The 12,442-nt window shown below is 40.8% G+C and overlaps 1 protein-coding gene across 1 annotated transcript in view; it reads right to left on the reverse strand.

The window, feature by feature from the left end:
- The window catches only part of LOC105394842 (dynein axonemal heavy chain 3), a 78,517-nt gene extending 66,496 nt beyond the window's left edge, over positions 1 to 12,021 (reverse strand). The window contains exons 1-18 of the mRNA XM_048626630.1: positions 11,844 to 12,021; positions 11,441 to 11,554; positions 10,896 to 11,093; positions 10,480 to 10,621; positions 10,229 to 10,367; positions 9,808 to 9,983; positions 9,215 to 9,418; positions 8,763 to 8,999; positions 8,413 to 8,500; positions 8,237 to 8,305; positions 7,699 to 7,837; positions 7,165 to 7,379; positions 6,632 to 6,822; positions 5,933 to 6,023; positions 5,367 to 5,460; positions 4,700 to 4,817; positions 4,181 to 4,325; positions 3,662 to 3,819 (exon numbers count right to left, since the gene is read on the reverse strand). Of these exons, the coding sequence (XP_048482587.1) occupies positions 3,662 to 3,819; positions 4,181 to 4,325; positions 4,700 to 4,817; positions 5,367 to 5,460; positions 5,933 to 6,023; positions 6,632 to 6,822; positions 7,165 to 7,379; positions 7,699 to 7,837; positions 8,237 to 8,305; positions 8,413 to 8,500; positions 8,763 to 8,999; positions 9,215 to 9,418; positions 9,808 to 9,983; positions 10,229 to 10,367; positions 10,480 to 10,621; positions 10,896 to 11,093; positions 11,441 to 11,554; positions 11,844 to 12,021 (2,696 nt within the window). The remainder of the gene's footprint in view (positions 1 to 3,661; positions 3,820 to 4,180; positions 4,326 to 4,699; positions 4,818 to 5,366; positions 5,461 to 5,932; positions 6,024 to 6,631; positions 6,823 to 7,164; positions 7,380 to 7,698; positions 7,838 to 8,236; positions 8,306 to 8,412; positions 8,501 to 8,762; positions 9,000 to 9,214; positions 9,419 to 9,807; positions 9,984 to 10,228; positions 10,368 to 10,479; positions 10,622 to 10,895; positions 11,094 to 11,440; positions 11,555 to 11,843) is intronic.
- Positions 12,022 to 12,442: the final 421 nt, after the last annotated feature.

The following is a 12,442-nucleotide window of genomic DNA, read 5'->3' on the forward strand; positions in this document are numbered from 1 at the left end:
CTATTCCAAACTATAGTGTACTGTGCAGCCTGTACAGCTGCCAAATGTAATGGAACTAAATTAACACTTCCTCCGACAGATACAAGCAATAGAAACAATAGCAATAAAAAACCGAAATGGCAAATCAGACTAGAACACAGAGTAGAAGACTTAAGATCAAAAATAGGCAAGTTAACACACTACATTGCTGGCAATAGAAACAGAAAGCTTGTAAAAAATGTAGAAGACATACTAAAAAATTATCAAACCCATTCAATACACGAGGACCCCAATACGCAACTGACACACTTTCTTGACACATTAAAACAGAAACTGATAGTTACTGCTAGTCGTCTTAAAAGATATAAGGCCTGTACTTTACGCAAGACACAAAATGCACAATTTACTAACAATGAAAAACAATTTTATCGCAACCTCCGAAATACCACTGAAAATAAAACACCATCACAACCACAACACAATGATACACCGACCCCTGGCGAGTTACAACAATTCTGGGCAAAGATTTGGGAGAACCCAGTTGTGCATAATACGGAAGCTGATTGGATACGAGAGGAGGAGACAAAACATGCGGAAATACCATCAATGGAATTTGAATTTGTCTCCATTGACACATTCCAGGATGTATTAAAGTCGCTGCACAATTGGAAAGCCCCAGGTACTGACCATATTCATAACTATTTTTACAAAAAATTCACCCATATCCACCCATTATTATTAAATTTTGTGAACAATTTCATAAAAAATCCGAATATGTTACCAGAATATATTACTACAGGAATCACATACATGCTACCTAAGGATCCAGAAGATTTGAGTAACCCTGCTAAATTTAGACCAATAACTTGTCTTCAAACCATCTACAAAATAATTACCTCATGCCTTACGCGAATAATATATTTACACTCTGAAAACAATAAGATTTTGGTAGAGCAGCAAAAGGGCTGTCGAAAATACAGCCAAGGATGTAAAGAACAGCTAACAATAGACGCAATAATACTAAAAATAGTACAAAAGAAGAAACAAGATCTGTATAGTATGTACATAGATTATAAAAAAGCATATGATTCAGTTCCGCACTCTTGGTTACTCAAAGTCTTAACAATTTATAAAATACATCCAGAAATAATTTCATTTCTAAATTTCATCATGAACCGCTGGACCACTAAATTAAAATTAAATAATGACACATCAGAACCAATCAAAATACAACGTGGAATTTTTCAAGGAGATGGCCTCAGCCCTCTGTGGTTCTGCCTTGCATTAAACCCACTATCTAATGTATTAAATGATACCCGGACTGGATTTCACTTTCAAAACTGTGACACTAAACTTAACCACCTCATGTACATGGATGATATAAAACTGTATGCTAACAATGAATCTGATCTAAATATATTAGCGGAAACTACGGACCGACTATCAAAAGATATGTGTATGGATTTTGGAATTGATAAATGCCGGATTAATTCTGTAAAAGAAGGTAAAAGTTTTGAACACCACTTTGAAACCATGTCAGGGGATATTATCACACCACTTACTGAAAATGAAACCTATAAATATTTAGGCTATAGTCAAAATAAACAGATACAGTACAAAGAAACCAAAACCAAACTTATTCAACAATTCAAACACAGACTAAACTCAATTCTAAAAACTCAACTTAATTCAGGAAATACAGTCAAAGCAATTAACACCTATGCTATACCTATTTTAACTTACTCTTTTGGAATAATTAACTGGTCCAAAACAGAATTAAAGAACCTACAACGCATTGTAAACACAACTATGACTAAATTTAGGAAACATCACCCAAGAGCTTGCATACAACGACAAACATTACCGCGAAGTGAAGGTGGACGAGGTATTATAGACATCAGGAACCTACATAACAAGCAAATCCAATCGCTCCGACACTACTTCCATGAAAAAGCCAAAACATCCACAATTTACAAAGAAATAGTAAATACTGATAGTAAATTAACTCCCCTAAACCTTAAAGACTACGAATCACAGCCTAATGAAGAACAACTAGAAAAAGACGACAAATTACGTGAGTGGAGCGGAAAATCTCTTCATGGAAGACACCTCCACGACCTGAGCCAACCCAACGTCGACAAGCTAGCGTCGCACGAGTGGCTCCGTCGCGGGGAACTCTTCCCGGAGACTGAAGGATTCATCATCGCAATACAAGACCAAGTCATTGAAACCAAGAACTATCAGAAGCACATCATGAAACTACCAGGCTCCCAGAATGATAAATGCCGCAAATGCAACTCAGCACCAGAAACAATCCAACATATTACAGGCGCATGTAAATCTATAGTCCAAACTGAGTATAAACATCGTCATGACCAAGTCGCAAATATAATTCATCAACAGCTCGCAATAAAGTACAGTCTACTACCGCAACCAGCCATACCGTACTACAAATATGTTCCAGAAGTTGTCCTAGAAAGCAATACACATAAACTTTACTTCGATAGAGCTATTTTAACAGACCGAACCACTCACTTCAATAGACCCGACATTACCATAATACACAAGCAACAAAAAACTGCCCAGATTATAGACATTGCAATTCCTAATACTCACAATCTACAAAGCACAATCTCAGAAAAACTAAGCAAATATACCGACCTTAAAGACGAAGTAACCCGCATGTGGCGTTTAAAATCAGCGTCTATAGTACCCATAGTATTATCAACAACAGGAGTCATACCGAAACAGTTAGACCAATCATTAAAAGCTTTAGATCTTCCTACACATACCTACACCATCTTACAGAAAGCAGCCATATTGAATACATGCAGAATTGTTCGCAAGTTCTTGCAAACCGACCAGCCATCTCAAAGACAAACATCTACAACTTTAGAAAATGATGCTCACTTGGCCTAGGCCCGTGTGCATCATCAATCACCGGTTCTTATAGAAGAAACCGAGCTGACATAATTCAGAAACCAAAATAATAATAATAATAATGTCCTCCTAGCCGAATTTCGACCACGGCGGCCAATCTCAATTGAGATCAGCCATCTACGCAGGAGTAGATTATAGTGCCCAAGTGTGTGCGCAGTACACAGGAGCACTCTCTGTTCCATCACTCTCATAGCCCAATGGGACGGATTGACCGACACGACTGGAGAGAGCTAGGCGCAGGACCGACTGCTTTACATGCCCATCCGACAGCATGGATCGTTACACTGTTTCGGACATCAGGTGATCAGCCTTCTATGTCCTAAACCAAACTTAGAACCACAATTTAGAAACACAAATTGATGGTCCCACCCGGGAATCGAACCCGGGACCTCTGGGTCATGAAGCGAAGCTTCTACCACTAGACCACAGAGGCAGTTATAAGTAAGAAAGAACGTAAAATTAGTAAAAAAAAAGTATCAAAAGTGCAAATAAAGATCATTGTAATGTTATGTTTTACATACTTCCAGTTTTCTAAGAGTGCTGCGTCCTGAAAGGGGTTAAGGAATTCGGATTCTTTATTAATGATTATATTGTTGTTTATGAATGGAGATAAAAGTTTTGTCATAACTTTGGGTTGGTTATGATATATTCTATTCTTTTCTATTCCGTTCGGCCATTTGCCCCTGTGTTGAACAAAACTGTATTTTTCAGATGAAACCTTAATGGACCTAGTATCACTGACCACAGCTGGTATCCTTCGTAGAAGTCTCTGGCGGTGTGCCACAGCCGGTGGAAGGGCTGAGCCCCCGCCAGCATGCTCTGTAGACTGAAGTAGACTGAGACTTCTTGCTCTAGAAGTGTCTCTTCGTTGATGATGTCGTCGGCCTCGCGTTTGTCTTCCTGTAATAGGGAGTGTAGTGAGTGTTAACAATTATCTTCTTCTTCTTAGCGTGTGGCCTAGAGCTAGGGTTTGTCTCTAACCACCGAGGTAAAAGGATTAGCCAATCAGAATATCATCAGACGCTAACTGGTCAGGGTGCGTCTGATGTATATAACGGTAACAGTTAACACTAATATGTTAGATGAGCATTTACAACGATGGCCAAAAGTGGGACCGTATCTTCGATTACTTAGCCCAGCATTGGCCATTGTTATTTTGGTTTAGGCAACCGGCTTCTGTTAAACTTAAGATAAGATTTTAAAAAAACCTTTTATTTCCCAAAATACATTTCAGCTAATAGATTGTGACTGCTAAACTTACCAACAAGTTGTTGTGTATCTCGTCGATTTTCCCCACCACTTCCGTCAGCAGGTCGATATTCAGCAGCGGCGGGTCGAACCTTCTGAACAAGTCCAGATCTTTCTCATGCCGTTTCAGCTTCTCCTCGAATATTGCTTTGCGGCTCCTGAAAGAGATTCCATTTCAAAACACTACTATTTTCATGCTGAATTTTGGGTTTGTGCATGTGACCTAACTGGATAAGTAAAGCGGGGTTTAATATTCTATGGATTTCCTAATCATCGCACATACTGGAGACTACTAGTGAAAGTAGGTGAAATATAATATACATACTTAACTAAGAATACTGAGATTATATTACGTACATACAGTAGCAAATAAGAGGGCACATACTCGTGTAATGAAAATCCGCAGAATGTTTGTGGGACTGGGTTTCAGAGCGAAATATTCGTCGGACGAAACATTCTATTAGCTAAGAATTCTTGGTTCAATTATCTATCGATGAATAGTTTCAGACTCAAATAATATTGATAATCTAACCTCAGTTTATCCTCCGCCATGGTTTTCTTGGTGTTGAGCGTCTTGAGCGTGAGGTCGATGTTCTCCTCCATGTCGAACGGCCACTGGAACACCCGCGTGTTCAGGTTTATGTCTTCGTCTGTGAAACAAATTACATATTATTATTTCAATTATTAGATTTAAAAAAAAAAACATTTTACTAAAAACATAAGCAGGTATAAGTACCTTTAGAGCTTAATTTATTTTAAGTTAGCTTTCAGATAACATAAATAACTGTAGGTAGTGTTAATACATAAATACCTCACGTATTAGACACGCAATGAGAACAAATCTTTTTCCTTTTCGTAGCTATGTCAACTAAATGAAACTTGGTCATTATTGGTATTTGTGTGCGAGAATATATGATTTCCAACTTCCAACCCGCTTGTCACGCGTACAGATTATAGCAATAACATCCAGCATTGGAGGAGGCCCATGTCTTGCAGTGGACTCTATTACCTACCTCTGGTCTATTCTTTGCTATTTTGACTAAACAACAGTATTAGTGATGCGGCGGTCTAGCTGATGTAGAGATTCAGAATTAATTCTTGGTATTTCTGGTATGGCATTATTTACACTGGTGAAGTCTATACTTAAGACTGCATAGGCCTCATAATAAAACGTCGTCAATAAACATTATAAATCTCACTGCTCAAATGCGCGTGGTCCATCAGAAACAGCACATACTCAGCCGTGGTGCGCGCCTTCAGCCGCAGGTCTAGCATGGCGGAGTCGCGGCACTCCTGCAGTTAAACATAGCCGACTATTAGTACCATATATACATAGATAATATGCTCACGACTGTACCTAATCCCAAAAGTTAGTCAGAGGTGACCGGTTTTCGCTGTACTTTTGTAGTCATGAATGACTATAATGCACTTAGGGTATACACATCTAGAAACTAAACCCCTTATTCATAAAAAAATTATAGGACGTTTTAGCTATTGAACTGTTTTGTACCAAAGAACAATTTGTTCTGAGTAAGAGACAGTTCAATAGCTAAAACGTCCTATAATTTTTCTATGAATAAGAGGGGAAATGTGCTGGTTTCGTCGCGATGTTTTTCTTCATCGTAAGAGGTAAGTGTACGTACTATTTAATACCTAACCTTTGTAGCATGAGCATTTTGTATAGCAAATTGAATTAATGAAACTAGAGGTATCATTCTACTACTACACACTAACATTATTAGTATCAAACCATTATAGTTTTTACCTGTATGTAGCTGATCAGCTCAACAAGCTGCGCCGTGGTCTCGGGCGTCTCGGAGGAGCGCGCCGCCATCTCCTCGTACACGTTGCAGATTCTGTGGAGTTTATAGGTAACTATAAAGTTTAGGGCACACAGCTGGACGAATGGATAGACAGTCGACCGGATCCCGCACCACCGACCGTCTGCCCAGACCACGAATTGATTTCGTCCTGCCCTGCGCAGATTTCAAATAAAGAAAAAAAATTATAGCAATAATCTAAGCCATTCTAAGCCTTACATAACCTAAGACTGGAGATAATGAATATTGGAGGAAGCTATCGCTGAGTTGCAGGTAACAACTTTAAGTTAATGTCGACCTTAAATATATTGCCGCCTCCCTTTAACTGTATACAGGCAGAAAGAGACAGACATAGATTTAATGTCGACATTACTCACTCGCGGTTCCACTTCCTATTAACCATCACGAAATGCTCCACGATGCGCGCGCGCAGCCGGCGGGCGCACGCGCACAGTGCGTCGTTGAGCGGCGCGCAGTCCAGCAGCACACGTCGACATCATGTACGGTCAGCTGTATAAGTCGTTATAAACTTCTGTACCTTGTCAAAGTGACAAACCGTCAATATTTCAATGATTGGATAGGCGTTTTCAGTGACAAGGTACAAAAGTGTATAGCTACTTATGCAGCTGACTGTAGCTACTCACTCGCGGTTCCACTTCCTATTAACCAGCACGAAATGCTCCACGATGCGCGCGCGCAGCCGGCGGGCGCACGCGCACAATGCGTCGTTGAGCGGCGCACAGTCCAGTAGAACCATATTGAGGGGGATGTCTCGGCGGAGGAATAAAAGCTCATCGTGGAGAACTTCGTATTGGTGGATGCGTTCGGAGAACTCCTGGAAAGGAAACTCCTAATTAGACTGGGTAATCTTGTTGTCAACAGGGTGCAAAACCCTTCTCCGTTAGTGTAGTGTTTGTCACCGAAAAGCTAACAAGATGATCGATTTAATTGAATTGCTGTACAAATAAGGGCTGCGTAGATAGAGATGTAATGTTGCACCCACTTTTCGGCAGTATAATCTTGATTGGAATATAATATAAGACGTGCCTATTACAATTTTTCAGAACAAAATGTCATGTCGTCATCATAGACATATATTTTACATAAATAAAACAGTTTATACAGCAGTAGTTCTCATCCATAAGTCAAATCATTTCAAAAACCAACTCAGCCTTACCCTCAAATACGGTTGCGGATCCAGCGCAAAGAACTCATCAAGCTCTCTTTCAGCAGTCCCATCGAGCAAGTAGTAATACTTCTCATACATCTTCAGGTAGCTCTGGGGCCCGGCGCGGTTCAGCTTGAAGTATTCCACGGATTCGTCGATGATCCGTGTGATGTATTCTTCGTCAGGGTATACGCTGTATAGGTTGGGTTTTGGACGCTTTACACCTGGAATTTTTGATTGGTGTTGGTTATTGGTGTGATGGGTTGATATATAATATATAAGGTGATTTAAAGGGGACTTAAGATTTTTGTTGATAGTTAGAGAGAAAACAGATGTTCAGGCATGCCTGACCTTATACCTACCTTCTTTATCGCTCAAGTACTATCTTATACACCAGTTAAATATTCATGTTCAAAGTCGCAGAAAAATATTCCAGACTTGTGGCCTGAAATGACCAGCGTCCGTATAAATGATAAGAGAAATATATAGATAGCGATCAATCAGCATACTCCTCTGTCAACATACGTAAATACAACTGTGTACCTGGATACATAATAGAATCAACCGTTGGTAGTTGATAGTTGACGTGCGCGATGTGATGGAAGCACTTGACGATGGCAGTCTGCACGTGCCGCGGCGACGGGTCCAGTGCGATGGCGCTTGAACCTGGCGCCGCTGAAGCCTTCGTAATAATAACAATAATAATTACGTTAGAGAGATGCAATCGTACATACAATACAAATTGAATTTGATTGTGCAATGGTGGTTCGTTGTAAGCGGCATTGTAGCGCAACTTTTTTACATGCACAGTTTTAGAAGCAAAGTAATCTTATTTGAGGACCGCTAGTGGCCGTCTACACTTCCTAATATTATTTACTGTTTCAATACCTGTTCACAGAGACATCTTAAAATAACTTATAGCTAATATGCAAAAGTTAAATATAAACTTTTAATTTAATAAGAGCATGATGTAAATACATGTTAGTACAGTAAGGGGCCGAAAAACCTGACCCCTCTCAGAAGCATTATTACTATGGGAGGGGGGTCAGGTTTCTCTGCACCTGACCGTACAATTAGGTACCTTGATGCGCAGGAGTGGCCACTTGGTGTACGTGTAGTCTGCATAGTCAGAGCCGTAGTCGTTGCCTTCCTATAAAAGGAGAAGGGGGGAGGGGATAAGACAAATACTATTTAGTTCACATAAGAATATCATCATAATTATAACATAACAAAAATAAAATAGCTAGTTAAACTTACGAAATAGTAGGCGAAATAGCTAGCGAAATGTCGTACGCTTCTCTCCACCAAATCTCTGATTTGACGCGACATCAAACTATGTATCGCTCTGAAAAATAACGAAATCCAAGTTTCAGATACATTTTCATACATTATTTGCATGTCGTGCGAGGTAACATAAATAACATAACAATTTACATAACCAGTCCCTGCTGCACAGGTACGTTATAGACATAGATAAACGTCACTATATCCCGATTTACCATGAATTCGGCGCTGTGATTGGTGACTATCAGCGTCGATAACGAACCCGTGTAGGGGCCGAATACTTAAAAACTAAAATTTTACTCAAAATGCACATAAAAACTCACCTGAAGAAATGCTCCACCTGATACGTAGACCCTTTCCTCGTCTTGGCCACATAGACGGCCCAATGTTCCCGCATCCTCACCATCGTGTCCGCCACATCGATCAGCCAGTTGTTCTCCAGGTCAGCCCTTGACTCCTGGCAGAGTCGGGTGAGGCGTTCCGTGAACTCCGCAGGGTACTGGGGGAAGGGTAGGCCCTCTTGCATCTTGTTCATGTCGCAGATTAACATGTCTTTGAAGCTGGAAGGAAGAGGTGGATTCAGTTCCTGTGGTTATGATGTTTTGTGACTGAATTATTAGATTCTTTTGCCACTCATGGTATACAACACAATACCTAACAGGTTAAATTGTTTTACATTGTCTTGACGTGCGGGTCTTGCGCCCTGTGCTAGGCTAGGTGGTTTCCTTACAGTTTCTCCTAAAATCTACACTATAATCTACAATCACGTGCTCACCGATCATGACCCATCTGCGTCAAATACACAACGAGGGGGTTCCCCTCGAAGTAAATCATCTCCACCGCCTGTTTAGCCCTGACCTTGGCGGCGCGCCACGGCATGGGGGCGCGCACTTGCAGCGAGGGCCATAGAGGCGGTAGGTGTGAGATGCGCAGGCGCAGGCGTTCTGAGGGGTCGGCTAGGATGTAGGTTAGGAGGCATCTGGAATGAGGGAGTGTTTTTGTGATGTAAGAGTTATTTTATGGGGTAATATAAATGCATGAGGGGAGTTGGAAGTGCGTCTAAGCTTTTCAGATAACGTAGTGTTGAATGTTAATTTCCGTCTTTGTTTTTCGGAAGAATCCAAAGCATTCAACATACGTAAGAAGAATTGTAAATAATGCAGGTAAAATCGCATTAGTTTCTCATCATTTTATTTTTCTATAACATTCTGGTGGAATGCGAAGCTCCTGTACCTACATGGCTCACCCAAGTGGAGTCTTTGTACCTGGGCGTTCTAATAGCTAATAATATAGGGGCCCTGATGAATAATAAATAATTTTGACTAAATACTACGTGGACACTGAATGCTCCGGGATCAAGTTGAATACCTTTTCATAGCGCTCTCAAAAGCCTCTCTAATCTCTTGCTCGCTCTGCCTCACGCAATCCCGGTACGTCAGTTCCATCAGCCCCCGCTTGATGTGCGCGGTCTGAGCCTTCACCGCAGCTCGGGCCCGCTCGTAGAGATGTTGGGGGAAGTCTGGCAGGTACTTGCCTACTAGAGACTGGGGGTTGAGAAGGAAATATTATGTTATTTAAGAGGTTAATTGGATGATGATAGGAGGATGAAGGTGGTGACGGAATGGTGACCAAAAACGTGTGTAGAGCAAGCAGTAAGCTAAACAACTTATTATAACATAAAGGTACAAAAGGAGGTGTCACTGTTATCACTAAAAGCAATTTCCATACAACTTTTATATGCTAGAAAGATGCAACGATATCATTCGGCCAGTGCATTATAGGTAGGTACCTTTGTAAGATAGTAATCGATCCTTTTCATTTCATCTTCATCCAGAGGTCTGTAGAGTTCTTCTTCTGTTACTTTTATCATCTCTTGTTTCTGGTCATCTGGATCTCTCGGAAGCTCGAATTCTCTTTTTTCTAAGAACCTAGAATAAACATTTTAATTATTTTACTATGTCTTATGTCTTAAGTAGGTACTGACTTACTGATCTGACTGATTTTTATGATTTTTTTTATTTGTATCTCATAATAAGTTACCTTCTCAAAGCCTCTTTTTCTGCCAACTCTTTCTCGTGTTGTTCTCTCCTCTTCTTCTGAATCATTCTTCTCTTGGCCTCCTTCTCCGCCGCCTTTTTTCTCTCATACTCTCCGGATATCAAATCTTCTAGGCGTATTATACCTGAAATATTTAGTTATATGCTAATCAAGGAATCTCAAGGAAAGTACAATTATCATCGTCGTATAGACTGAAAACACTAAAACCTGTATCCCACGACTGTATACAAGTCAAAGTACGTTTAATTGCCTAGTTTATATGCAAAACAATCAATGAGAAGGTGCTTAGACTACTTAAAGAAGTCATAACATAGATGTCCCTAGTAAAGTAACAATGAATGTTATAAGAGATTCAGTGGTCAATAACACACACCAAAACATCAACATCAAACCCGTACCTTTCGGCGCCACATTCCTCTCCTTCTCTCTCTCCAGCTTGGCCAATCTCTCCTTCTCCCTCTCCGCCCAGGGCCTCAAGGGCGGGAACTGGGTCTCCCCGTTGGGGCCGAGAGGGCCGAACAGTTGGGCGGGCGGCCTCTTCTTGGGCGGCATGTGGACGATGCGCATCGTCTTTGTGGATGGGGTGTAGCAGTTGCCTGAAGGGTAAAGAGGTTTGAGCATGTTCTTTATGACTTTTGGATCAGGCAAAGTTATAAATTTGATTTTGGTCTTAGACAGGCAGATGAAGATCTACATCTGGCTAAAACAATAGTGGATGAGGACATTGTGATATGGCACTCATGATGTGCTTCACTTACATTAAATACTTACCAAAAATACATATTTTTGTCGGAAATAGGTGCGTGATTTGATTTGAAGATTTGAACTACCTAACCTGGCCGGGAATCGAACCAGAGTCCAGCACACAATCGCCGTAACTAAACATATATGTAATATGTAGACATCTATTCCCAGGATTTCTCTATAATAAAGTGATAGTAACCTATAGTATCAGCGGGTTTGTTGTGTTCAAAGCTGTCGCGGTACGGGACACCCTTGGTCCAGGACTTGGCCTGCATCAGCGGTGGAAACTCAGTGCAGATGTTCTCCCCGTCACCTGGAAATTATATGGTAGTATGTCATGTCCTCAAAGCAGAATACTTTAGAAATATGCAACTTTTCCGTAGTCCATTTATTTAGGTGTTGCAATCATGGTTATCGGTTTTTATTGATAAAGGGGAAAGTATAAAAATCTGAGAGGTACACAGCCTAGGGTTCGTTTGGCATAGGCCATACTCATAGGTCACAGAATGCAGTCTCATTTTATGTAAATGGAGTCAGGCCGAGTGGTTTCCTATAGTTAGCTATTAATGTACACCTACTTACTCGGACTTAACTCTACAAACCTTCAGGATAGTTACTCCTCGCGGCTCTCACTAGCTTGCTGTCCTTTTCCAACTCATGGTCGTATCCCGCTCTGGGCATCCACGGCAGCACTGGGGCCCCCCTCGCCTGCGGTATGAAGCGCGAGGGGCGCGGGGGGCGGCCGTCTTCGGAGCGACGCTTGCGGTCTCCACTCGCCATTTTGGGAAGCTTTATGAATACAAATAAAAGCTGAAGTATATACTGAAGGGCCAGCATGGGGCGCATTTAAGATGTGACAAAATTTCTCCGTCGCGTTCACTCTTGAGGCTGCGCGATGTGAGTGAACAAGATGCAAAACTTTTTGGACACGTCTTAAATGCGCCCCGTGCTAGCCCTAGTGTGATTCGTAGACATACTCTAAATATTGCAGACTTTGAATATATATATTGCGGAGTATGAATAGTAGATTCTGAAGTTAAAGTAAAATATTAAACTAATAGTCCTACCGTTTATTTCTTGTAAATCACGAAGTGGTTCAATGTTATTGATTTAATTAGTGCTTCAACTTTTGACTAGGGAGGGATTTATAACTTTATGTTAACCCTGAAATATTTGAGCTAGAACTTACCGATTATACTGT

Source organism: Plutella xylostella, chromosome 17 (assembly GCF_932276165.1).
Source record: "Plutella xylostella chromosome 17, ilPluXylo3.1, whole genome shotgun sequence".
NCBI classification, from domain to species: domain Eukaryota; kingdom Metazoa; phylum Arthropoda; class Insecta; order Lepidoptera; family Plutellidae; genus Plutella; species Plutella xylostella.